The sequence below is a fragment of the Ctenopharyngodon idella genome, chromosome 3, assembly GCF_019924925.1.
Source record: "Ctenopharyngodon idella isolate HZGC_01 chromosome 3, HZGC01, whole genome shotgun sequence".
NCBI lineage: Eukaryota > Metazoa > Chordata > Actinopteri > Cypriniformes > Xenocyprididae > Ctenopharyngodon > Ctenopharyngodon idella.
The window spans coordinates 16,559,743-16,586,346 of record NC_067222.1 but is presented as its reverse complement, the minus strand read 5'-3'; the positions used below and the strand labels follow the sequence as shown (position 1 = coordinate 16,586,346).

At 35.9% G+C, this 26,604-nt stretch overlaps 2 protein-coding genes and 1 long non-coding RNA gene across 6 annotated transcripts in view; 1 reads left to right on the top strand and 2 right to left on the bottom strand.

The window, feature by feature from the left end:
* LOC127508111 (zinc finger protein 234-like) overlaps nt 1–26,604 on the bottom strand; it is a 404,421-nt gene that overhangs the window by 349,460 nt on the left and 28,357 nt on the right. The gene's annotated exons all lie outside the window — the stretch shown is intronic.
* On the bottom strand, nt 608–4,614 carry LOC127508236 (uncharacterized). 2 transcript variants are annotated; one of them, XR_007928734.1, is made up of 3 exons: nt 3,812–4,614; nt 1,147–1,227; nt 608–1,036 (listed from the first exon to the last, which is right to left on the bottom strand). It is a non-coding gene; the product is annotated as an uncharacterized LOC127508236 (long non-coding RNA). The 2 variants fall into 2 exon arrangements; XR_007928733.1 differs by lacking the exon at nt 3,812–4,614 and having other exon boundaries at nt 1,147–3,799.
* On the top strand, nt 9,907–21,853 carry LOC127508131 (GTPase IMAP family member 4-like). 3 transcript variants are annotated; one of them, XM_051885806.1, is made up of 5 exons: nt 9,907–9,988; nt 10,444–10,479; nt 10,823–10,855; nt 15,841–16,530; nt 20,147–21,853. In XM_051885806.1, the coding sequence occupies exons 1-5, from the start codon at nt 9,973–9,975 to the stop codon at nt 20,884–20,886; spliced, it is 1,515 nt and encodes a 504-aa protein (XP_051741766.1). In that variant the 5' UTR covers nt 9,907–9,972; the 3' UTR covers nt 20,887–21,853. The 3 variants fall into 3 exon arrangements, with proteins under 3 accessions (XP_051741766.1, XP_051741767.1, XP_051741768.1); XM_051885807.1 differs by lacking the exon at nt 20,147–21,853 and adding an exon at nt 19,960–20,121; XM_051885808.1 differs by lacking the exon at nt 20,147–21,853 and adding an exon at nt 18,789–19,953.

Here is a 26,604-nt window from a genome sequence, read left to right as displayed (position 1 = left end):
AAATATATAGATTTCAAAAGGTCCAGTAAAAACGTTACTGCCGCTGTCACAGTTGCTAGATGACAACAACAGTCCTCCGTAGGCTAGACCTTCCCATTTATCAGCCCTTGGTCTGACCTGCGTGGCCTTCGAAGCTGTGTCTGTACTGTAATGTTATACTGTATTAACACACAGTTTGTCGACACAATCTCTGATGTAGCAAATATCTTTATACTCAAACAAACTTTATTTTTGGCCAATATCTATAAGTATTTCAAAAATAATTCCAATCCCAATAACTTTGCTGTGAGAGAATGTGAAGTGTGTTAAAGTTATATTATCAGTTCATCATTCGTTTATCAAAGTGGATTTCTGAACTAACCACAATAAAGTTATGTGAATCATTATGAACATGAATGAATCATTTCATTATTAGTTTATCTTTGCGTCAGTTTGACATCCTCACATTACGAGCTCATGAAGGGGAATCACTATATTTGTAACAAACATCTCAGGAAAGAGGTTTTATTAAGAAAATTAGTAGCAATCATCCAAAATAAAACGATGGAGAATCACCAAATCATCTTCAACACACAGAACAGAGAGATGATCACACAAACAGTCTGAGTCTGTCTATTGCTGTATTTAATATTGTATTCAAAGCAGTTTATAAACGAACCACAAGAAAATGACATTCAACACTAAACGCAAATATCTTGCCTGTTATTTGCAAAAATATTTGAATCTAAACTTGATGGTATCACTATTTCTTCAGGGTGCTCAGATGATTTTTTCTGTTTTCTGAGAAGAATAAATAAATAAAACAGTGAACAGTCCTCTGTAAGTCTTTGCTATTTTAAGCAAAATAACTGACTTAAGCTGAACAATGACATATTTGACAAACAAAGCATTATTTTTCCTGTTACTGCTGTAAAGCTGCTTTGAGGTGACTTCACTTGACTTAAATCTTGTTTCAGATTGTCTCCAAACTCAGCAGTATTTTATTGTAATATTGTAGGCATCTCTATTTCCTCTGGGTGCTGCGAGTCCTTCCTCCCTGCAAAATAAAAGCATGGACTGACCTCTCGTATGTGTTTTTACCATGATTGCAGATTGTTCCAGATCAGATGAGTGTGAATCATCAGATTGTGTGAAGCTCAAACTCACCAGCTCTTCTTGCACAGATGATCTGAAGAAGAATCACAGTAGGAGCAGCAAACACTGCCATCTCAACAATAATCACAATCACTGCAGGAAACATGTGTGGAAGAAGAAGAGAAACTGGACATGACTGAAGTCAAGGGGATTAAACTATGAACAGTTATTGAAGAAGCATTTACAGACAGATCAACGTGATCTCATGAGAAAACGTGTGTATTTTTACGTAAATTGTGGTTCTACCACACGTACATTTACTTACGTTTTCATACACACAAAAACGTACATTGACGTATTTAGAGGACTAAAACGTAAAAATACTTACGTATTAACAGCAATAAAAACGTAAATCATGTAACGTAAAGTGTGAATGTATATGAATTTCCATGTATTAATATTAAATATCGTGGCTTTAATGATTTAACGATGTTTTTAGTCGAATTTATTGAAAGCAGTTTACTCATCTACTTAATATGAAATAACATTTCTGTTCGTGACTTGTGCTGCTCGTTTCGGAGGATTACATAATGTTAAACAAGACTACAGTTTAAAACCTTATGAATAAATTTTCTGTAATTGTTTAACCATTTTGTAATATTTAGTTTGTTTGCTGTGAGACACAGAAGGTGTTTTCTCCTATGCAGTGACTGACAATACAACCTTAAGATACACCAAAACACAACATAAATTCACAAATCACACCCATTTTATTTGTTCACTGTACTCCAAATCTTTAGAATCCATATGTTTGTAAGGAACAGATCCAAATTCAGCCCTTTATCCATCGATCTTCATCTTCATTCTCAGCAACAGCGACAGTCACAGTCAAAGCTCGCGCTCGCTATGATTCAAATTTGAAAGTCGCGACACCCTCGAGAAGCGTTACGACATGGTTTACGGCACTGATATCACAGCCTGGTCTCATTGTTAATACGTAGGTATTAATACGTAACTTTCAAAGATACAAAACGTACATTTTTGTACGTTTAGAAAGGTGCTAAAACGTACAATATTGACGTAATTATGGCACTAAAACGTAAAAATACTTACGTTTTTACAGCGAAAAAAAACGTAAAATATTTACGAATCTTATCATGTCTTAAAGATATATGTATAATTTCCCTTTTATCGTTTTGTAGATAAATGTAAGATCCCTAAACCCCATCCCGAACTTAAACCTAACCATTTTATACAGAATGTTAAAAGAATAAAATAAAGAACAGAAATGTGTAGGAAAATGACAATTTTAGTAAAAATATAACATTAAAACGATATTTTGAGCCACTAATCCTACACCTACCCCTAAACCTACCCATAACCATTTCTTTAAACTACCTACTAATATAAATAAAAGAATGACAGACAAACAAGCGTAATCACAATAATTTATTATTTGCGAAAAATGTCAAAAGTGGTACCAAAAGTAGTTCAAATGATGATGAGTTCCAGTCAGTCTTCTCTGGCGGTAATAGTTTTTTATAGGGTACAGAGCAGAATTTAACTCATTAATCCATGAAAATATGATGAATCCGGCTTCTCTCCGTGAAAGCGCGCACTCATTTCAAATGTCAATCCACTGAAACACGGCATGTCGCAATCTGTGACGAAGGTGAGAACCAATGAGCGTTGTTTTGCAGAATAAGTTAATACTTGTTCAAAACGACATTTTGAGCAAAGTTTGTACTATTTTGATCAAATGTATTTTCGTTCAATAAATACACTGTCGCTGAAATATGTTTTATATTTTTAAAATACAGACAAACATTAATGATTCGGAATGTTTCTTAAAACCTTTTCGGAGGAGATCCGAATCTATATTTCAATCTGTCACCATTGCTGTGGTTTGGAATTGGTACAATGTGCTTGGAAAAAATAGGATCAGAAAATCAACGTGCATAATAATTATGCACGCGCTGTCCAGGCCTGTTCCATCAGATTAGAGCAGAATCATGATGATGCTCACGAGCGCGTCAAGAATCAGCCGGATTTCCACGCGCAAACAGTGAAACTCAATTGACGAAATCGCTGTGGCGTCGTTTTATGGCATCTAGTGTTTTAGAGGGTAATTAAATCAAATGCCCTTTTGCCCGCGTGCACCTTTAGCACTGACCATTTAATGCTGACGAGGGATATGGTACCTGCTGCCTGCGATTATAATTGCATAATAATATCATGAGAGTACCGATGTAATTATACAATTTTAGAAATTGCAAAATGCAAAATAATAATCTTTAAGGGTCACTGAATCATTGTAACGAAATGTCACCGTGTTTCTCAGAGACACGAAAGGTATCAGCTGCATCATGACAGTCTTCAAAAACCAGCTGGAGATATAAGAAACTTGAACATTTGTTTTAAAACATCAATACAAAAGATTAATCTGTATTAAATATACAGTTTACAAATAAAAAGTCCCACTTTTGCTTACTTCACCCTACTGCATAACTCCTATGAAAGCATAGAAGCATATTGTAAACATAGCCTAGCACTTTTTATAGCAACTGACCGTACGAGGTGAAAAAGCTTTTAGACGGAAAACAAATTCATAGAAGCTTTCGTAAATGTGACAAACTTTTCACAGATAACAACTCCAGCAACATCTCAGGTGATGGCAGGGTAAGATTTGACATTAATAATACACCGACACCGGTGAGTTCCTGTTAAGATATTTTACCTGCAGATGCGCTCATGCGGATATAGTCCAAAATAACGCTTCTTAAAAACAAATACGCCATAAAACATCTATAAATCATGCTCTTTATATGAAATGCGACGAGGAACTGGTCAAGAAAACCTGAAGGAACAACAGGCTGCAGCGTTCAGCTTTAGGCGCGAACTCAGAAGCGGAAGATCAAATGTCATCGGTGAGTGTTTGGCGCCACCTGCCGGACACTTTTTGATCTGACGCACTGACACTCCTGCTAAAGGCCCATTAAACACTTCATCTGTCTGTACAGAGACACTGAATAAATACATCGCAACAAGACATGAACCTAGTCACATGGTTCATTTTTATTTGGGCAGTAAAATGCGCAGTAAAAAAAAAAAAAAAAAAAAAAAAAATCACAATAACCGTTTCATTAAAGTTCATCTTAACTGATTAGAAATAACAATTTCATGATTTTTCAAAAATAATCATTAAAAAAAAAAAATCACATTTAGCATAGCATAGATTTACTTCAGCAACAGTTTACAAAATATTAAAGCAATGAGAATCACAAACATTCTGACAGACTTTGGGAAAACCTTGATGAAAATGATGAATATGAACACTGCTGTCTTCAGGAGAGCTGCTTATGAACTGAACTCATAACACTGATCTGAACTGATCTGAATAATGACACTGTTGTCTTTTAGAGCTTCTTTACAGCAGAATTGAACTGAATCATTATTGTGCTGTTTATTACACTGAAGCTGCTCTGAATGAGTCTGTACTGTATAAAGTGCTGGAGAGATAAAGCTGATTCTGTTAAACCTGTACTGACTCCTGGAGCATTGACAGAAATGTCTGAGAATATGATCTCAACCTTAAAGTGCTTTCATCAGAGTCCCGCTAGATTCAGAATGATTCAGTGAATCAGGAGAATCAGATCTGAGCTTTATCAGTGTCCTGTCACATTCAGAGTGATTCAGTGAATCTGATCTGACCTTAATCAGAGTCCAGTCAGATTCAGATTGATTCAGTGAATCTGATTTGATCTTCATCAGAGTCCTGTCAGATTCAGGGTAATTCAGTGAATCAGGAGAGTCAGATCTGAGCTTCATCTGTGTCCTGTCAGATTCAGAGTGATTCAGTGAATCGGATCTGACCTTAATCAGAGTCCAGTCAGATTCAGATTGATTCAGTGAATCTGATTTGATCTTCATCAGAGTCCTGTCAGATTCAGGGTAATTCAGTGAATCAGGAGAGTCAGATCTGAGCTTCATCTGTGTCCTGTCAGATTCAGAGTGATTCAGTGAATCGGATCTGACCTTAATCAGAGTCCAGTCAGATTCAGATTGATTCAGTGAATCTGATTTGATCTTCATCAGAGTCCTGTCAGATTCAGGGTAATTCAGTGAATCAGGAGAATCAGATTTGACCTTCATCAGAGTCCCGTCAGATTCAGGGTAATTCAGTGAATCAGGAGAGTCAGATCTGAGCTTCATCTGTGTCCTGTCAGATTCAGACTGATTCAGTGAATCAGATCTGACCTTCATCAGAGTCCTGTCAGATTCAGGGAAATTCAGTGAATCAGGAGAGTCAGATCTGAGCTTCATCTGTGTCCTGTCACATTCAGAGTGATTCAGTGAATCGGATCTGACCTTAATCAGAGTCCAGTCAGATTCAGATTGATTCAGTGAATCTGATTTGATCTTCATCAGAGTCCTGTCAGATTCAGGGTAATTCAGTGAATCAGGAGAATCAGATTTGACCTTCATCAGAGTCCCGTCAGATTCAGGGTAATTCAGTGAATCAGGAGAGTCAGATCTGAGCTTCATCTATGTCCTGTCAGATTCAGACTGATTCAGTGAATCAGATCTGACCTTCATCAGAGTCTAGTCAGATTCAGAGAATCAGATCTAAGCTTCATCAGTGTCCAGTCATTTCAGGGTGATTCAGTGAATTTAGGAGAAGCAGATTTGACCTTCATCAGAGTCCCGTCAGATTCAGAGTAATTCAGTGAATCAGATCTGACCTTCATCAGAGTCCCGTCAGATTCAGAGTGATTCAGTGAATCTGATTTGACCTTCATTAGAGTCCCGTCAGATTCAGGATCCCTGATAGAAACACATAATCATAAGCACGTCAGAATAAATCATCATCCGTCTGTGCGATTCAGTAAAAGTCTCAGTCTTTCTCTCAGTTCGATTCACTCACCTCTTGTCTAGATCATTGCAGACGGACGGCGCTGCCTTCGAAAAACATCTGAGAACAGATCGACACTTATTATTAAATATTATTATATTCACCAAAGTACTTTATATTTATACAGGGAGATTTTAAATTTTAAGCCACTGCTTTCTTCATTAAATATGACTACAGATAAAAGAGGTCAAATCATAAATGATCATTTCACTCATTGTTAGTCATGGTTTCTATCAATCATAATTGATCTTTTTTACAGTTTTTTTCAACTGCTTACACACAAAATCCTTACTTGTCACACAGTTTCTGAAACCTGACACTCAAACAGCAGAACCACACACCAAATCTGCAAAACCACACACTGATTCTCAGCCTTTGACTCATTTTTCAATTTCATAAAACACTTTTTGCAAAACACAACACACAATTCTCTATGTAACACACAAAAATCTAACAGGAAGTATCTTGATTTCCTTTTTCAAACACAACCATCAAAATGCCACACTAATTCATCAGTGCCTCACACGAACTCCTCACATGTGCAAACACTCATTGCTTTACTTAACACCAGCCAATCATGGTTTTAGAATAGGCCTATAAATAGGCCAAAGGTCAAGTTATAGATGAACAACTTTTCTGTTGTTTACTTGCTTCCATATTCATCATTTCTAAACCCTATTGAGGAATTTTTCTCCACATGGTGCTGGAAAGTGCATGATCGTCGTCCCTATGTCAACATAACACTCTCCAGGCAATGGAAGAGGCATGTGGAGACACTGACGCTGCCTCCATCCAAGGTTGGATACGCAAGAGAGAATATAGCATGTGACGTGGATGAAGTATTGTGGCTGGACCCAGCCAGGAGGAGAGATGGAGTCTAGATACACCCAACCATCTCGCCCACCAACAAACACACACACAACACACACATATTGGGTTTCCATGTTCTATAGGGACATTCCATAGGTGTAATGTTTTTTATACTGTATATTCTGTATATAAATGTCCCCACAAAGTCAAAATGCACTGGTATTACTATACTTGTGAGGACATTTGGTCCTACCAGGACACACATACACACCATTCCTTTGGAATATTCACCTTTTTCGAAAATTATGCTAGTTTTTTTTTTGGTTGCTAGTTTTTTGTTTTTTTTGTCCAACTACACATGGTTGATGTATTTATTTTTCTTTCATACTGTGCAATACTGTATTCACAGCCACAAATGCTTACAGTAAAAAAAAAAAAAAAAACTATCAATCTTGCTTTCCTGTTTACCATGAATTTTTCAACATCTCTCTGCCAGTTACTCTCAGTCTTGTACAGAAATGTACATAGCAGCTTATGAAAGAAGAGTTTTAGGTTTTGAATAACTGTGTGTATATGATACATCCAAAAACAGAATATTATGGCAAATGTGTTTGCAAAGTAAGACAAATGTTCGCTTTTGAGATGTGTTTGTGATATTTTGAATGCAGTGTTTCATTTTGCAAGAGATGTGAGGCATTTTGCATTTTGTGTGTGCAATTCTTGGATTTGTGTGTAAAGTTTTGAAAAAAAGAGACAGAGTTTTGAAAATGTGTGTAGGCAGTTGAAAAAAACTGTAATTAGTAATGGGGGATCTGAAAATAATATCATAATATTTTAAACATGTTAATGACTTTTTTTTTTTTTTTAACAATTTCAGAGAAGATATAAAACAATCAAATACCACTAAAATACCTTAAATATTGGGGATGAATTTAAGCGTTTTTGTTTATGTATATAAAATTTTGCCAGCAATATGAGTAAGTTAACAATGTATTCAAGACCTTTGTTAACATTGTTTTCATAATACACAATAATATCCTTTAAAGAAAAACAGTATTTATCATTTACTAGATTAAAAATAAATTCTGCCATTTCCTTCCAAAAATTTTGGGTAATTTTACAATCAAAAAACAAATGTGTTTACACTTCTTTCTCATTTTTGCAAAAGGAGCATAAATCATCAATATCAGTGTATCTTGAAATTATTGATTTAACAGGGTAAATGGTATGCAAAATTTTAAAATGTATTTCTTTAGTTTTGTTAAAGGGGATTAACCAAGCAGCCTTCCAATTAATATTATCAATAAGAGTTCCAAAAGAATTTTCCTCTAGGTGTTATTTTGTTTTGTTTTTGGAAAATAGTACAAATATGTTTGTTATTACATTTTTTATCAATCAGTTCAAGACCATTTAAAATTAATTTTGGTTTTGTCATTATTGTAGGGTTATAATGAATATGACTTTTAACAAGATGAACAAAAGTAGGAGGAATAGCTTTAATGACTGAATTAAATACTTTAAAATGCACAGGGAAACTGTGGGTTCGTGAATTGTTCATAAGTTAAAAGATTCCCATAATTATCAAACATATTCATAAGATGATTAATATTCCTGTTAAACCAATTCCTTAAAAATAAACATTTATTGGCAGTTGTTATATTGGCATTATTCCAAATGAAGGAAGTATGAGGAGAGAAATTGTGTGAGTAGCAAATTTTCCAGGTTAAAAGCACTTGCTGGTGGAATTTGGACAATTTAAGAGGGAGTTTAGAAATATTAAAGTCACAAGTTAACAGAAATTCTAAGCCACCTTTTTGGTTAAAGAGACTGTGTGGGATGTGGTTCCAAAGGGAGTTACGATTAATCAGACATTTTTTAATCCAAATGACTTTAAAAGTTCTATTAACATCCTTAAAATAAAGTATTTCCAAGCCCCCTTCAGCTTTCTTATTAGTAAGAACCCTTTTCTTAAGTCTTTGGGATTTGTTTTTCCAAATAAAAGAATAAAACAAATTATTGATATCTTTACAATAAGAATCTTTAACATACAAAGATAGGGAGGGATAGACAAATCAAGATAAGCCTTCTGCTTTAGATAATAGGACACGACCATAAACAGAGAGATCACGTTGTAACCAACAGTTTAATAACACTTTTGTCTTCCTGTAACATCATTTGTTACAAGAATTCCTCGGTATTTACCCCAGTTTCACTGGAATGTTATTAATAACTTTATCATTTAAATTGTGTAAAAGGAGGATTTCACATTTGGATAAATTTAGAGTTAAACCAGACGCCTTGGAGAAAATATTGATGAAGGAGATAGCATTGGGAATAAGAGATAAGCTCTTTAAAAATAAAGTTGTGTCATCTGCCAGTTGTGATATTTTAATTTCTTTACCAAAAATTTGAAGACCTTGAATTTGTTCATTATTAACAATACCAATGGATAATAATTCAATTCAGCAAAAATAGAAAGGGGGAAATTGGACAACATTGACGTATCCACATCCACGGTTAATGTTAAATCTTTTAGAGGTGTGTACATTTCTGAAATTACAATATTTGGACACAGTCAACTCTGATAACAGATCACTCTAAATTGTAATGTAATTGTAATTGACATGCATTCTCTGAAAGCTGCTTTGAAACGATATGTATTGTGAAAAGCGCTATACAAATAAATGTGAATTGAATTGAACTGATTGTTAATAGTACTAAATTGAAAAAAAAAAGATCATATAGGCTACTGTCGTGTTTTTGCACCAAATGTTCTCATATCACAATGATCTTGTGTTTGAAACACTGATTATGTGGACTGAAAATGTGTATAACTGTAATGAAAGCATGCGATCAGGATTTGAAAGAATGACTAGCTGTGTTACAAGTGTGATCAGTTCTGAAAATGTGCACCTTACTTGTGAAGAAGTACCAAAGCGAATGAAAAAAAAAAACTGCCATTTGATTAAGAAATAAATAACCATGTCATAACTATGTTCATTAATATTATTTTTAATTTTCTATTTTGTTAGCACTTAGAAATTTGTCTGCTGAGGTAATCATAAATCTATAACTAATTTATAGCTTCCACTGGGGGGCGCAGGCGAGTTTCGTGCTCGTTTCATCATCACGTGACTCACTTTTATACTTTCGGTTTTGTTGGTTGTGAACAGAAAATGGCAAAGAGAACAGGTAAACGTTTCTATGATATATCAGAATCAAAGCTCTCCCTACTTAAGCAATGATTTATTTATGAATTATTAATTTCAAGGGGCGTTAACTGAGAGCCCCACGGACAGATGCACACGCAGATACACATTAACGTTAAAATTTACTGAATGTTTTGTGATGCGGAAGTACTGTGTGTAGTGTTTTTGTTATATCGCTGTAACTTTAAAAAATATAGTCTCAAAAACAACACAGATAAATATCAGGCTTTGAATTAAAAAGATGAAATCTGAAGTAGGGCTAACATCTGAAATATTCATTATGATTCTGACAATCAGGTCGCTCTTTTCCTTTCAAACATTCATATAAAATCTGTAAAATCAGCACTAAATAACACTATTTTCATCCATCAGTGAAATATTGTAAAGCTTGTAAAGTGTGTGTGTGTGTGTGTGTGTGTGTGTGTGTGTGTTTTGCAGCAGGCAGAAGTAGTCCAGATTTTCAACACCTCAGCAGTAAGTCCATTAAATGTCCTAAATCTTACTGTGAAACATTCATCAGTTAGTTTAGTTTACTAATGTTTTATACTATTAAATGAGCAGTTTCTCTTCTCCCGTGAGGAATGTTGTTTTGTTTGTTTGTTTGTTTTGTCTTGTGTGTTAGTATGTGATATGAAGATACTACTACAGGATTATGCTAGAGCAGAAGTTAAATGTAGTGAATGAAATGCACATGGTTGTTGATATTTCTATATTCATAGTAAATATCTGATGAAATTCAATATCATGTAGTAGTGCAAGGCAAGCCATAGTGTTCAACAGATTTACTTACAGTGTGTTTTACTGTCTTGTTTTGCAGTGGGCGAAGATTCAGAAGATAATCAGCCCAAAAGTAAGTCCATCTGACAGAAAAGTGTGATATATTTTAGTTTAGTCACAGTTTGGAGCCCTGATTCTGTGTTAATAATCTTTCATTTGTGTCAGGAATGGTGCCAGTTTATAATTAAATTTGATTTCCATGGAAATTGGTTAAATAGTTTACTTCTGTGGCATTGTGTTGATGACAGTCTTTTTGGGAATGGGAGGTTTTTTTTTTTTCGGTTTGTGTCAGTTTTTCTGCAGTAAACTGTTATCTGAATTGAGCTGTTTGAGTCACTCATTGTGCTGTCCTGTACTTGGGTAAAGTTGGTTTTATATTCACACATACAACCAACGATTGTAACCTACAACATTTTTCACAATCGATCAAAATGGGCAAGTATTATTTTAATGGCATACTTGCTTGCAAACGTCCACTGAACGTCCAATGTAGTGTACAAAGTTATTGTAGCCTATGCAGAAGTCAGAATGTGCGAATATAAAACCAAATTTACCCAAGTCTGTCCTGTGGACTCTGACAGAGTTCGCCTTACATAAAAAATGTGCAGACTGTCATTAAGCTACACACTTGCGGGATCCAGTTGTTTAAGCAGCAGTGGAGGCAAAACAGAGAGAAATTTCAAAAAGGAGAATTAAAAACAAAAAAGGAGGAAAGTAAAGTATGTGCAGGAGATTAGAAAATAAGAACATGTTCTTAATGACTTCTTAATGACTTGCCTGGTTAAATAAAGGTTAAATAAAAAATAAAAATAGTGCCATAATTTTGAAAAACACTTTTATTAGAATAATTTTCAACAATCTTGTGTAAATTTTCACATAAATTACAGTTTTTTAATTTTGCTTACACACTAAAAGTATCACTCATATACTCCAGACCAAGTCTGCAAAACTTTAAGCACATTATCTGCTTTATACTCATTTGCAATTGTAAAACAAATTTTTTTCAAAACTCTAAACAGTTCTCTACATTAGACCCATCCCTCAAAACTGACTCTCTTTTGTTTTATTTGGGAAACACTAAATACCTCACTCATTTCCCAATTACCTACACCCAACTATCATGTGTGAAAACACGTACACATTTTCAGTAAGAAAGAAATAATTTTTACCCCCTTGCATTTTTGTTTATAGTGTAAATATACCTAATTTGATCACTTACAAATCAACACTCAATGTTTTGAGAAACAAATACATTTTTGACCCTTGCATTTCTGTTTATTTGGTAAATATATACTGAATATGCATCCAAGTCAAGTCACTTCTAATTCAAATTACTACAGTTTTTCTGAATTGCTGAAACACTAAATCCCATTCTCTGAACCAAATTCTCAATAGCCTAAACCAATCTGTCGAATAAATCACTCTTTCTGTAAAACCTTAAACAAGTTCAGGCAGTTAGACACTTTGCAAATCTCATGCACTCTTTCTGCTGAACTCTAAACACATTCTTACTCACTAAAACACATTTCTCACTGTGATGCACTTGTGTTGCAAAACGCTAAACACAGGCAGGCGAAAGTTAAACTCAACTACAACACAATTGTCATCGTTTACACACAATGACTCAAAATTCTTTACACTTATTTCTAATTATGTGATCAAACTAACTGTCCATAATACAACTCAGTTCAGAGTGCCAAAATTGACTCAAAATGTTGCAGTGAATGTTGATACCAACAATGAATGGAAACAATACAATATAAGAGGGAAAGGAGGAATAGTGTGTGTAAGAGGTGGTGGATGAGGAGGAAGAGAATAAGGATGAGGAAGAGCAAGGTGTGGAGACAGTTGTCAAGACTGGATCTGGCGCACTAGATGATTTTCCCTTTTGCCTGGCTAGAGATGACATTGTCTGTGATGTGCACAAAGTCCTCAGGCTGAACCCAACATGAAGACACGATGCTGATGCACAATGAATTTCTCATTGACCTTGATTTTGCAGTTGCATGACTCTTTTGAGTGTATTGTAACATGCTTTTCATTTAGAGTTTTTTATTTTTTTTTATTTCACCTTTTTGGCTTTTGCTGTTGGACTACTGTATTTTCACAGTAAGTGCTGAATACACAGACATTCAATAGGCCTACTATACAATAATCAGTACAGTACTAGTAGTGCATACATTATTCAATATATTCACCTTACTACTTTAAGTTGATTTACTTTTTTTGCGTAATTGCAAAATTAGTTTACTTTGTTACAATATACTCTTTTTCTGTAACTTCATGCATTGGATGCTGTTCTCAATTTTTTTTGATGTAGTGTCTAATGAATGATCTGTAGTGTTTATATTTTGACTGGCTGTCAAGCTTTGTTTGATTTTGAGCACAGATAAAACAGTTTTGAGTCAATTGTTTGATTTTGCCAAAAAAACTTCAGAGGTTCTCGGAATGTTGTTTGCAGACTTAGTTTTTTATGTTTAAGGTTTTGAGAAAGTGGGTGATGGTTTCGAGAAATTTGACTGTTGTTAGGGCAGTAGGCCTATGCATCTAATATCACGGTCTTATGTCCACTTTAAAGCATCCTCTGTGACGGCCGAGTAACAGCGCTGTGAATGGACTGATGGCGCAGTACGGATGTGTGCGTTGTCATATTTGCCAAGTTCAGGGGTCCATAAAAAAGGCTGGTAAAAACTGCTCAAAATTTAGCTTTCGTTAGGGCTGTGCATCAAATTTCAAGGCCTTATGTCCAATGGTTTAATGGTTTAATGGTTCATGAAAAAACATTGATATGGTAAAAAGTGATAAACAATTGGATTTTGTTAGGGCAGTATATTTATATTGTGCCATATAAAAATTAATGGAACTGTAAAATGTGCTAAAATTTTGTATTTCACAAGATCAAAAGCCTCTGGATCCGTAGTTTTGTCACCCTGATTGAAGATTGGGCTGATCTGATTTTCTTTTCCATCCAATCCTAAGAAAAGTGTCCTAATTTTTTGGAATAATTTGCGAATCTCATCTTAGCTTCAGCATCTCATTGCATATTTGTTCTTCTTACATGTACTACATTGCCATTTGAACCACAAGATTTTTTTTTTCTTTTCAGTAAGTTAATGTCTCATCTTGGGGATAAACAAACATGCATCTGTCACATTCATGTAAAGGAGAAAATGGATGAACACATTTTTAGTGATGCACATGCAAAAGGCCCCCATTCACCAATAACAGCGGATTATCAGTGAATCCCAGTTGTCTCTGATGAAAGATTGTAAAACTATCCGGTGTAAAATGATCACTGCAGAGACTAAATTAATCCACCCCTTCTTCATATCATCATTTTTAGGAAATTTAAATAAGGAGACCGAGCTGTTTTGCATATTATCGCAACCAGGTAATATGCATTTGTGTGACGAAGGCATAGCTAGCTAGAAAAATGTAGGTTGTATAACTGTATAAAATGACACTCGAGATTGAACGGGCCAGCCGCTGTAGCGTTAGGGGTGGAGCCATGCTCGGGGGCTCCAGTGCGCCATCAAACCCCCATTTTAGCTCCGCCCAGAAAATCCTGAACACAGAATTGGTGAAAAACTGTTTAACGCTCTAACTTCACAATTCAATACTGCATAGTTCACAGTCTTTGTAATGTGTTTCAGCAATACATTTGTAACATTTATAATGTGTTTAGAAACAATTCTCAGAATCGACTTTACAGGGACTTTAAACATGTATATAGTTAATTTGAAAGCTATACTTACTATGTCCAGTAGCTGGAAGCCTACTCCTGCTAAAGTTCACTGCAAGCGTTTGACCCCCAAAGACCGGTTCGCTTGACAAGTGTGATCGCTCCATTCCGTGCCCGGTCGCAGTTCGTTTAGCCGGCCCTGGCCTGCTTGGAAGAGGTGGGTCAGAGCGCGGTTTGGTGAGCACTAACCATGTCTGAGCACGGAACAGTTACTACTTTTGTGTGCACTAGTGTACTATCAAAGTAGTAATAAAGATGTTTGCCGTCATAATGATGACAGTAACCAATTAATGTAATTCATTTGAGTGTATTTGGGTTTATAGCGGGTATGTATCTCACCCTATTGATAAACATGAATTGTAGTTTGCGAGTAAAGCTGCAAATTCCTCCATTAACTTCAGTTGCTGTAATAATCATCTGAAACGTGCAAGTGAAAATCACTGCGCAGCATACATAATAAATCTATTAGGAAGTATCTTAGCGAAAGTGCATTTCTTCCTGTTTTCTTCCATTCAAAATGTTGCATCGTACATGACGTAAGCGTGCTCCGGCCTGGAACGGTAAGGGTAATAATTTGAGTGCAGGCCAGCGGGGGAGTGGGGAAGGGACAATTGCGCTCAGGCTCAGTTTAAGGCAACTGTGCCTAGTGCGAGTACACCCTTATATAATTACCTGTCTTTCACTGAACTCATGATTGCAGAGTTTTGTAAGCCATACTGTGCTGATTGCTAGCAGCCTGAAGAAAAAAAACTTTTCAACCTGATATAGGCTAAGTTATAATTTCCATCCCTTCCTAACACATAGTCTGGTAGATGACTAGAATGTGTATGTGTAAGTTCTGTTTGGCAACGGCTTATCTCATACATTATATTACTTTTTACCTCTACTGTTTATGTTTTACCTGTTTATTTAAGGTCATTTAAATTTTCACTGGAATGATGAAGGTCTAGCAGAAGACACATTACATCACCTCTGTATAAGGGACAAATAAACTTATGTTAATACACTAGTTCAGTGTTTCCCAGCTGTTCCTGGAAGGAATTAAATATTGTATGTCTCTAATTTATTTGAAAGATTTGTTATTAAATTTGATATTATTTTTATTAATAATACTTGTATGAAAACAGACTAGAGTGTTGTAATTCAGTATAAAATGACTGTGTGATTTTGTCAAAATGATTAAAGGTAATTATATAATTTAGATGAAAGCAAACTTACTCATTTAAAAGCATAAATAGAGGCTGTTGTCTGCTCATGCTTAATAAAATGTCACCTTTGAAACACAGCTAATTAAAGTGACATGTTCTCTTTCACAGAGCCTGATGAACAACATGATTTAAACGATCTGAGGATTGTGCTGCTGGGAGTCTCTGGTGCTGGAAAGAGTCCAACAGCAAATGCAATACTGGGTCAAGAGGCTTTTAAGGAGAGCAGAACGAGAGAAAGTGAGAGACAGAGAGGAAGAGTAGAAGACAGAAACATCTCCATCGTCGACACTCCAGGCTTCTTCAACACTCAACTGACTGATGAAGAGCTGAAGAAGCAGATGATAAAGAGTCTGTATCTCTCTGATCCTGGTCCTCACGTCTTCCTGCTCATCATCAACCTGGAGAATTTCATAGAGGAGCAGAGGAACGTTGTGGAGCAAATCCATGAGAACTTTGGAGCTCAAGCTAAGAGGTTCACTATGGTGCTGTTTATTGGACGAGAAAAAATATCCAAAAGCGAATTGATTCAAATCACTGAGAGTGAAAATTATAAAGAGCTGCTGAACTACTTTGAGGGAAGATATCATGTGATAAACAGCAAAAATGAATGTGATCCCTACCAGATCACAATGCTCTTAAAGAGGATTGATGAAATGATGAAGAACAATGGAGGACAAAACTACAGCAAAAGACTTGAACTGAATCCGAGAGAGAAGGATGCTGCAGACCAAGAAGATGCGGAAGACATTAAAGGACTGATACAGGAGATTGCTAAAGAAAGTTTGCACTTAAAATTGGGTAAATATTTAGTCATTTGTGGTTTCATTTCTTTTAATTCTGAGAGATTTTCATGTAAAAAGGTAAATTATATATACAAGTAATAATCTATGGCTTGGTTGCATGAAGTGGAGGCAAACAAAAAACACGATATGGAGGCAAAGGATCTTTTAGAACTTTTCTAGAAATCACACTTTTAATATTAGCTGACCTCGTACAGTATATCCAGGTTTTTCAAAACAACGGGAACCCTGGTTCTTCGATGGGAAAAAAGTTGAGAGGGTAAATTAAAATAATGTTAATTAACTTATTTTATACTTGTTCTGTCTTATTTTAAAGCAGGGTATCCGCGGGGCATTAAAAAGCATTAAAAGTCATTAAATGGATTTTGAGAAAATTAAGGCCTTAAACGGCATTAAAAAGCATTAAATTTTATTTCTACAGGCATTACATTTTTTAGATAGTTTTGAAGAAAAATAATACTACCAGTTTATTTTGAATAAAGCCTAAATAATTAATAACTTTGATTTGCTGTTGCAAAATATGTACATTGGTGTGATACACACATGGAATCCGTTTGGTAATTGCCTCCGGCCGGTGCAAAATTGCCGTAACACTGGTTTGGACAGCGGTGCGCTGGGACCTGGAGACGGAAGGTTGAGTCAGTGTTGCCAACTTAGCGACTTTTCAGACCCCTTTTGCGACGTTTTTCTAAGAAAGCGTGTTGTGACGAATATAGTGACTTGTTAACCTGATCTAGCTTCCGAGACGCCCTGGTACTGCTGCACGAGCGCGAGATCTTGCTTTCCTGCCGCAGGCGCACCTCTCTGGTTCAGCAGCGCATCAGCTGAGGATGTGCGCTCTGTCAGAGAACAAATAAAATAGATACTATTGCTTCTAACCTGAGTGATCATTTTACGTGTACATATAGCCAAAATCACAGCAACTTGATTATAAATCAGGATTTTAGTGCTGGTTTAATATGTCAGGGCTCGAACTTTACTTTCCCGACCGGACAAGGACCTGATTAAATGTCAATACCAAAAAACAAAACAAAAACAAAAACAAACAAACATAAAAAACAAAAAAAAAACACAGCAACTTGGGAATCACCAAAACGCGAGTGACTGATTTTATTACTTTTAGTGTTAGTGGCGATCGATAGTGGATAATAATAGGCTGTATAATGTACTGACGGTAACAAGGTTGCGCTGTTGAGGCTCGCACACCATCTGGAGGAGAAATGGAAACATGAGCGAAGCACACACAAAAAGAAACTTGGTTAAACATACTGCGGTAAAAATTCAAAATGTGGAGTTTTTATAACTTGATACTGGTAAGCAAAACCACACGACCAAGAATGCTGTTTTCATTACTGAATGATTCAGGGTTTTGAACGAATCGGCCATTTGAATGAATCGCTTGAATGAATGTATCAATGACTCACTCATTAATACGGTTACTTGCCGCCACCTACTGGTGGTTTAGTTTCATTTTTAAAAGTATAATTCCCCCCCCCCCCCCCCCCCCCAACATTTCATATTTGTATTTTCAAAAAATATTTAAAACAATCCTACAACATTATTCAATGCAGTTGTAATCAATCAAAAATATGCAGATTTACATATGTCAAAGCAGCAATATTCTGAAAGGATATTGCTTCAGAACAAGTTTATATTTCCACCACCACAAAAAAAAAAAATATACTATTTTTTTCCGGACAAGCAACTGTTTTACCTGTATAAGTGAATGACCGATTTACTCGTGTCCACGTGAGAAGGCTTAATGTCGAGCCCTGTATGTAATCTTAATGGGCCGTGTTTCAATCACCTTTTCATATTGAATGACAACAAAAACAGAAAAATATATAGATGAAACAGTTTTATTGGGAATTTGGCTGTATTAAAATATATTATGTGAGCAAAAGGGTAGCACCAGAGAAGCAAACAAATGTTGGGCTGACACTTGGCAGAATGCGAATACAACAATGACATGATGAATTTTCTAATTGCCGTATGTCGTCATCTATCGACATTTAGCGGCATATATATATATATATATATATATATATGGCATTAAAAATTGGCATTAAAAAGGCATTAAAAAGCTTTAAATTAGATTTGATGAAACCTTTAGAAACCCTGTAAAGGGTCATGAAATCCCAGAACACATTTTTTGAGCTGTGAGCAGATATGTATAGGCTGCACATCATTGAAAACACTAAATGTACTCATTACTTTTGTTCATAAGTTGAAATTAGTTATTTTTACATTTTTCAGAGCGATTTCTGTCTGAGCAAGGTCACAAAATCTGACGTCATCCTGTAGCCTACTACCGGCAAGATCCGGAGTGCTGATTGGCTCCATTAAGGGCTGGTCGAACATGCTGACGTCAACAGTTTCGAGCGGTTCTCTGCATTTATTCATGACAAAAAGCACATTCAATCCAATCACTGCACTGTAGTATGCATAAGATTATAACAGCGGAATTATGCATAGGGAAGTATCACTTCTCTTGCTTCTGTCTTTTGTCATTCAGAGACATGGGTCGTAGGTGCTTGTTTCCTCAGTGCTACTAACACAAAAATGCGTTTTCCTGCGATGCGACCAGAGCTGTTTTGGTGCAGGCGGTTTGTTTTGCTGTTGTCCGCCAGCACAAATGAAAAATATGTTCGCATGAGATCGCATTACAGCGGAGAATTCAAATGTCACAAAAGTGCTGTTCATTCTCCTCTGCCTGCTCTGCGTTCGAACATGCGAGCCGTATGTATGTTTCCCTCAGCACATAGCACGAGTGTTGTTTGTATTTTGCCCGCGATGCGGTCTGAAATGAGTCTGAATACGAACACATGAAAAATACATTTGTTATGATATACACGCGGAGCGCGCACATGATCGGTTTCAGTGCGGAGCTCCGCGATGAGTTTAACAACACTAGCAACGTGGATTATAGCTCATATACAGAATAAAGTATCCGTGTTTAAAGTTTTTATAGATGTATTTCACACACTCTCCTGCACCAAACATGAACCAGCACAGTGTATGAACACATTTCATCATGTCGTCTTCAAATCAAACATATGTGCACACTGGACACTGATACAGTGGTGTCTGAACGCGATGACACGATTATTCTGATAGACAAAAGACTGATTTAGATCGAAAATACAAAGAAGAATGGACAAAAAAGTAACTATTGTCTTTATTCTTTCTGTGTTAAACTATGCATCGTTTATCATGAGACTGTAGTGCTCGTAAATGTAATGAAAATATTATTAGCCCTTTTAAATATTCTTGCACATTTCTCCCTTGTGCTTGGGAGTTTGTTGTCATTTTTTCTCCGTGCTCGTATATTAATATTCATTATTCTGTATAATGAGTGTGTTGTAGGTCTGTTTTTCATTGGTTGTTCTCTCCCCTCTTCCCCCCCTCTACACTCCCACTTTTCCAGAGCTTTACACGCCCATTTTCACAGAGTTTTCCAGCTCAGAGGTGTGAACGACCAGGCTAAAACAGGGAGGGTTTCATGATCCTTTAAGTCATCTTGTGGCCTGCCCCCTATTGAGCAAAGACAAAGTGCTGAATTATTATCCTTTTTAAAGTGTAAATAACATTTTAAATTCCTCTCTCTTTTGCAGATCAGAGGATTGTGCTGTTGGGTAAAACAGGATCAGGAAAGAGTTCAACAGGAAACACCATCATCGGCAACTTTGAGTTTAAACAAGGTGTTTCCTCTAAGTCTGTTACTAGACACTGTCAAAGACACGTGACAACAGTGGAGGATAAAACCATCTCAGTGATCGACACTCCAGGACTATATGACACATCATTGAGTGAAGAAGAGCTGAAGAAAGAGATCGAGAAGTGCATCTACATGTCTGCTCCTGGCCCTCATGTGTTTCTGCTGCTCATCAGACTGGGTGTGCGATTCACAGAAGAAGAGAAGAAAACAGTGAAATGGATTCAGGAAAACTTTGGAGAAGAAGCTTCTCATCACACCATCATTCTGTTCACTCACGCTGATTATCTGAAGGGGATTTCATTAGAAGAATACATCAATGAAAGTAATGATCTCAAGGCTCTTGTTGATGAGTGCGGTGGCAGATTTCACTCTTTCAACAATGAAGACATGATTAATCGCTCTCAGGTCACAAAACTGCTGCAGAAGATTGATGAAATGGTGAGGATCAATGGAGGACAGCACTACACTAATGAGATATATGAAAAAGCCCAGAGAAAGATTGAACAAGAGGCTTTAAATCAAAAATGGTGGGACTATGGGAAAACAGCACTAACAGCAGTGGGAGGAGGAGTAGCAGTAGTAGGAGCAACAGCAGTAGTAGGAATAGCAATAGCAAAAGGAAAATTAGGGCCATAGTTAATCTGATTAAGCAACAAAGGCCAGATCTTCATATACTAATTTCTAATTCAGTTCTCTAAAAGATTTAATGAGAATTGAATTGAGATTTTTTAAGATTGCCATGTTAAGTATATACTATATGGTATGTATATTTATTATTTCATCTGTTGTATTGCAATTGTCAAAACCTGGAAATATATCTCTCATTTTCTTCCTAAACAAAAGTGCTATTTTATAGAGAGTCTCTTAAGAAACTCTCGACTAAGACACCAAATTAATCTGTTACTGTTCCTACATAATTTGTAACACAAGCAAGTGGTGAAATATCTATTCAGGAGTCTTAGACCTTTCCAACGATATATACAGTAGTCAACATTTGAAGTGGATCAAAACCTTTCATCAAAGTTGTCCTAAAACCTTCTTCTTAGGACAACTTTGATGAACTTTTCTGATCCACTTCAAATGTTGACTGCTGTAGTTTGTCATGATTAGATTAGGATTTAATTGTAATATAGTGAAGAAAACAAAGGTGCCCCGCTGACGGGATGGTGACAGTTAAAGCAAATAAACATTACCGGAAGAATCGATGCACTGCTTCAATGAGCACTTCCAGTAACCAATTCTGCTGTGATAAAGGTCCATAACATTATTTATGATGCACTTTGAGCTTTACAACTTTGCAGACTGTTTACAATCACACACAGCTACATTACACACTGCATGAAAGGTAATGTTCAGAAATCCATAATAGTGGCACATTAATGAGAAAAAATAATAATAAACTATTTAAGGGCGGATTAGAACCCAAACCTCTGACACGCTTAACAAAAGTTCTACCACCAGACCATTAGGACAAACAATTGTTTCATGTGGATCTACGTATTTATTCACTAATGTAAATACTCTCTGGGCTAACAATATATTGTATTATAGATGATGTAAGGATGAACACATTAAACATGAGTTCTGTGTCAATAAATGAAAATGTGTGGATGGTGTGATGATGTAAAACTATTGGTGATGTCTTGCACTGGAGGCGGGCATATACAAATGTATTTGCCCATGTGTCGTCAGTCACAGATCCCATTATATCAAAACAAGCTTGTTTTTGAAACTTAATTAAATAAATGCTTTGTTTATAATGAGGAGGACATTTTAAGCTGCGAAACTTGCAGGATGTTTTAATGGTACAAAGACTTCTTATATGTCAAAAGATCAAAGCAAATTTGATATCTCATGTCATGATCTCTTTAACTCCCATAAACTGTTGCTGTAAACTCTCAGATGCTCGAGATGCTTCAGTGGCAGATCTTATAGAAGACAGATAACGGCAGGTACACAGTTCTTGAGCACTTCACTGTCATGTCACTGTCACTTTCGCATAAATACACAACGGTGCTACTAAACAGTTCATTAAACACATTTATTCACAGCTATTTGCACTACATAAAAACAAGAAAATGCAAAGAACACCAAACAATACAATTAAAGATATAACATCAGTTAAATCTCCATTAGAAATGAAGAATGACATTGATTCCTGTCCGAGCTCATCAGACCACCAGTGCGTGGGATTGATCTAGTCTCTCATTTCTGATTATGTTTGTGACACCACTGAATCCGGATGAGTTTCTCCATTTGCCTCCTGATTCTCCATGAGAGCATTCATTTCATGTGATTCTGAGTTCTGGTTCTGGTTTGATCTAGTGGCTGGAGGTTCATCAGATCCTGCTGCAGTCTGTGTTAAGAACAGGACATGTATTTTAAACATCTTTCTGCTGTGGGACGTCAGTTTAATATGAAGTGAATAGTCTCGGTTCTCAGACTGAGACTTTATAAGGATGTTCACCTGAGGACTCTGATTCTGTTGTGTGTCTGGAGTTTGAGTATTCCTCTCTGCATTCTGAGTTCAGAATAAGACAGTATTTGCACAGCATCTTTGTGCTTTTGACAATTTCTAAATGTGAATTCAAAAGTCTCAGATCAATCTCAAATCAGTACTAACCTGACAAGTCTGCAGACATGATGTTATTTTGGGAATCACTGTGTTCAGAGCAAAACGAGAAAATACATTTAGTGGATTATTTAGAAACTGTTCAAGCACAGATAATATGAAAGCTTAAGGACATTTGGATATTTATTCATTCACCTTTTTGAGATCAAAATAGGTCACCTATGGGATTTGCATAGATCCAATGAGAAAGTGTTTTTATATGTGTGTGTGTTGGGGGGGTGGGGGGGGGGACTTGTGAACTTACAAGGGTAAATAAAGAACTGGTTGTTTCAGAAAGTACTGTACAGTGCTTACTTTACTCTTTACTTTAAAAACTATGTCTATAAAGGGTAATATTTTATGTAGCCTATGTGGTTACAACACAGAAGGGGACAACGACACAGGAATAAAGGTGCAGATGTTTTATTGAACAACCAGAATGATGACAGAGTGCAGGTAAGTGAAGGCAAGTTAACACGTTGGCTGATATTGTAGAAGAACTGATACTTGTCTTGGTTTTTGCAGGATTGGCAGATGGATGACAGACTTGGAGCTTGAGCAGACACAGATGAGCTCACAGGAGACGAGGAGACAACGAGGAGTCGAGGGGAACACAGGAGACAGGTAAGTAGCTTTGTTGGAGTCCTTTAGGTAAGCAAACAGGCAAGACCATGTGCGTACAAGACCAGACAGTAGGCGTTTCTCAATGTCAAGGAAGGATCCTCGGAAGCCAGAATTTCGAGGATGCTACGTCATCGACATCCGTCGAAGGACTGTTCCAATGTCGAGGATCCTCGGAATTTCAAACAAGGACTGAGTCCTTCGTTCGAAAAATATCTCATATACAGGAAAGGATGCATATGTGTAGCCTTCGCGCTCTCAAATCACCCACAATCCTATGCGCGCAGCTTTGCGATCTTGTTCAAAAAATTAAAAAAAAAATGTCGGACATTAGCGGGCAATATGCTTTCAAATGTAAGTATATTTACGTTACCAAACATTTGTTATAACTGTAGTAAATATGTCAGATAAATAAAGTTTAACGTTTAAATGCCAGTACAAATTACTACCGTATTGATATTATAAATTATACAAATACAAATTACGTTATTGATGGCTAACTGAACCGGACCGTCATTTAACAATTGTTAGCTTGGTTGCCTTTTCACTGACGTAATGACGCAATGACGTGCACTTGCTAGTCTGTTCCATTTACGTGTTCTCCGAATGCTAAAGAGGAGCCTCGCCTAGCCTCTGAAGGAAGTGACTTGGAAGGACCAGTCCTGCCAAGGAAGTATCCTTGACATTGAGAAACGCCTAGTGACTGAGTGAGAGCGTGAGTCTTTTGTGCTGCTGTTAATGAGGGTGCTGATGGGCTGCAGGTGAGGGTGATTAAAACTGTGGTGATGACGTGCGCTGTGTCTGTGAGAGTGTAGAGCCTGGCGTGTCTGTGACATATGTGAGGTCTGAGATGTGGGAACGGCAAAGAGAGAGAGTGCAAACAGTTTGCAGTTCAGCTCAGTATTGCTGTCTAATCAGCCAATATTGTCTTAAATAGCCTGCATAGCACTTCATCTTTTGTAACATGAGATTTTGACCAAATGTATTCAATCTTGATTTTGGTAAAAAGTTGCAACATTGTTTTTTTTTTTTTTTTCTTTTCTTTTTTTTCTTTCTTTGTGAATAGTTACAGTTTTGGACATATAAGGTAAAAAAGTAAAGAAACTACAAGTGAGCATGTAAAGCAAATGTTGTCACCTTTTTTCTCCCTGTCCATGGCCAGAATGTCTTCATATTCATCGGTTTTCTTCCACCAACTTCTTTAATTTGAATCACAGTCTCTCCAGACTCCTGCTGACTGTGAACTGTACATGTGTATTCTCCTTTATCTCCAGCTCTCAGATTGTCCAGACAGAGGGAGACTTTGCTTAAACTGGGCCTCAAAACAGAAGAAGCACAAGAGAGTCTTCTCCATCATTCCTGAAGATCTTCAGCCTGCGGCGGGTGAGAACTTTATGATTGAGGTAGATTTGACTATCCTGACCCTACCTGAATAATCATAGGGTTAAAGCTGAATGATAAAAAAGACACACCGACTGACAATATATATGACATTTGTATATGTTTTGTAATATTTATGTTGTATTATCTGGAGATTAATATGAGCTTTGTTCATTTTGAACTTTGACATCACACATTTAAACTCCTCAGGATTGTTTTTGGTGTTTCATATCAGGACTCATCTGTAGAGCATGTGTTGGTATCTCCTGCTTTCACACTCCATCACTCTGAGAAAAGAAGAAACTAATGTTAAATGAACACACATTTCATTTGAACAGATCACACAATTCGCTTCTTTTAAATTACATCTTTATAAATAAAACATATAATTATATATATCACACTGTGTAATAACAACATCATACAAAAATTAAAAGCAAAACATTTATAATAGTTTTAGCTAAATGAGCATATAAATAAAAGTCTGAGACGGGGAGAGTTTTCAGTTTCTGCACAAGATCTAATTACTTTATTACAATCAATGTTGTTATAAAATCAAACCATGTTTCATAGTTATACTTAATTCATAGTTATTTAGCAGTAGTTGATGAAGATGAGTGTCATTAGTGCTTGTTTTTGTGTTATTGGTGTTTTATTAATGTAATATTGTGAGAAATAACAGTATTGTCTTTCAGTAGATCAGTTTTATAGTCTTTTCTCATATATCCTGACTCAAATAATCAGTTTCTAACAGCAAACACTCAGAATAAAGTGAGATGATCTGAATGTCTTGTTGAATGAGTGTTGATAGTCTGAGGATCATCAATATTAACAGAGAAACTGCTGAAAACACTCTTTATTTCATGTCAATAGTTCCTGTTTTCACCTCATTTATTATGCTGATGTCTTCAAATCTGCTGGAAATTGACACTTAAAGCTCATTTCATTGCTGTCAACAGACTGAGGGGATTTGATGACTACAAATATCTACATTTATTTCTCTCTTTATGCTTTTATCTGTTTTCCTTATTTATATTTGGAAGAATTTATTTTATTTTATTTTCAAAATTTTAGATATCTGACTATATTTAAATGAAGAAACAGAATAATGTTAGGGTAAACAATAAAATGAATAGAACAGATAGACATAAATTCTTAGATTTGTTCATCAATTTGTCTATATATATATATATATATATATATATATATACATTATACATATATTTACATTTATTTTATATCTGGTTCAAAATTTGCAACAATGTAACCAAAATTTTAGACATGTTTCAAAATTAAGTATAATCAGTAAACACTAAACTGTATGAAGTAAATTCACTTTCCAGAATGGCTGACAGGGTTGTAAGCTAAACTTAAGCAAAGCTGATTTGTTTCTGATAAAGTAGTATTTTTCTTAAATTATAGTTATAGTTAATTATAGTTATACTAAATTAAGTTATTCATAGTTATATAGATTTTTCATCTTACAATAACTTTGGTAAGAGGGTTGATGAATAAGATCAACACTGTACAGTTAGTGTAAAAACTGAGACGATGGATTGAGATTATTTTCTTGTCCTTTCATCATGGTGTAGAAAGAGCCCAGATGATGTCACTTCCTGAGTGTCACAGTTTTAAGATGAGGAAAATTCATAAGTCAGAAGTAACAGGGTTGAGTGAAACATGTAAGACACAGACAATGCTAATAAAATAAAATTGTTAATTTAAAACTCATTAAAGCTGCA

What these genes read in the sequence shown, in the direction of transcription:
- LOC127508131 (XM_051885806.1), top strand. An exon ending in AGAAGATAATCAGCCCAAAA is followed by an intron (nt 10,856 to 15,840) that starts GTAAGTCCATCT and finishes TCTCTTTCACAG; the next exon opens with AGCCTGATGAACAACATGAT. An exon ending in AAGTTTGCACTTAAAATTGG is followed by an intron (nt 16,531 to 20,146) that starts GTAAATATTTAG and finishes TCTCTTTTGCAG; the next exon opens with ATCAGAGGATTGTGCTGTTG.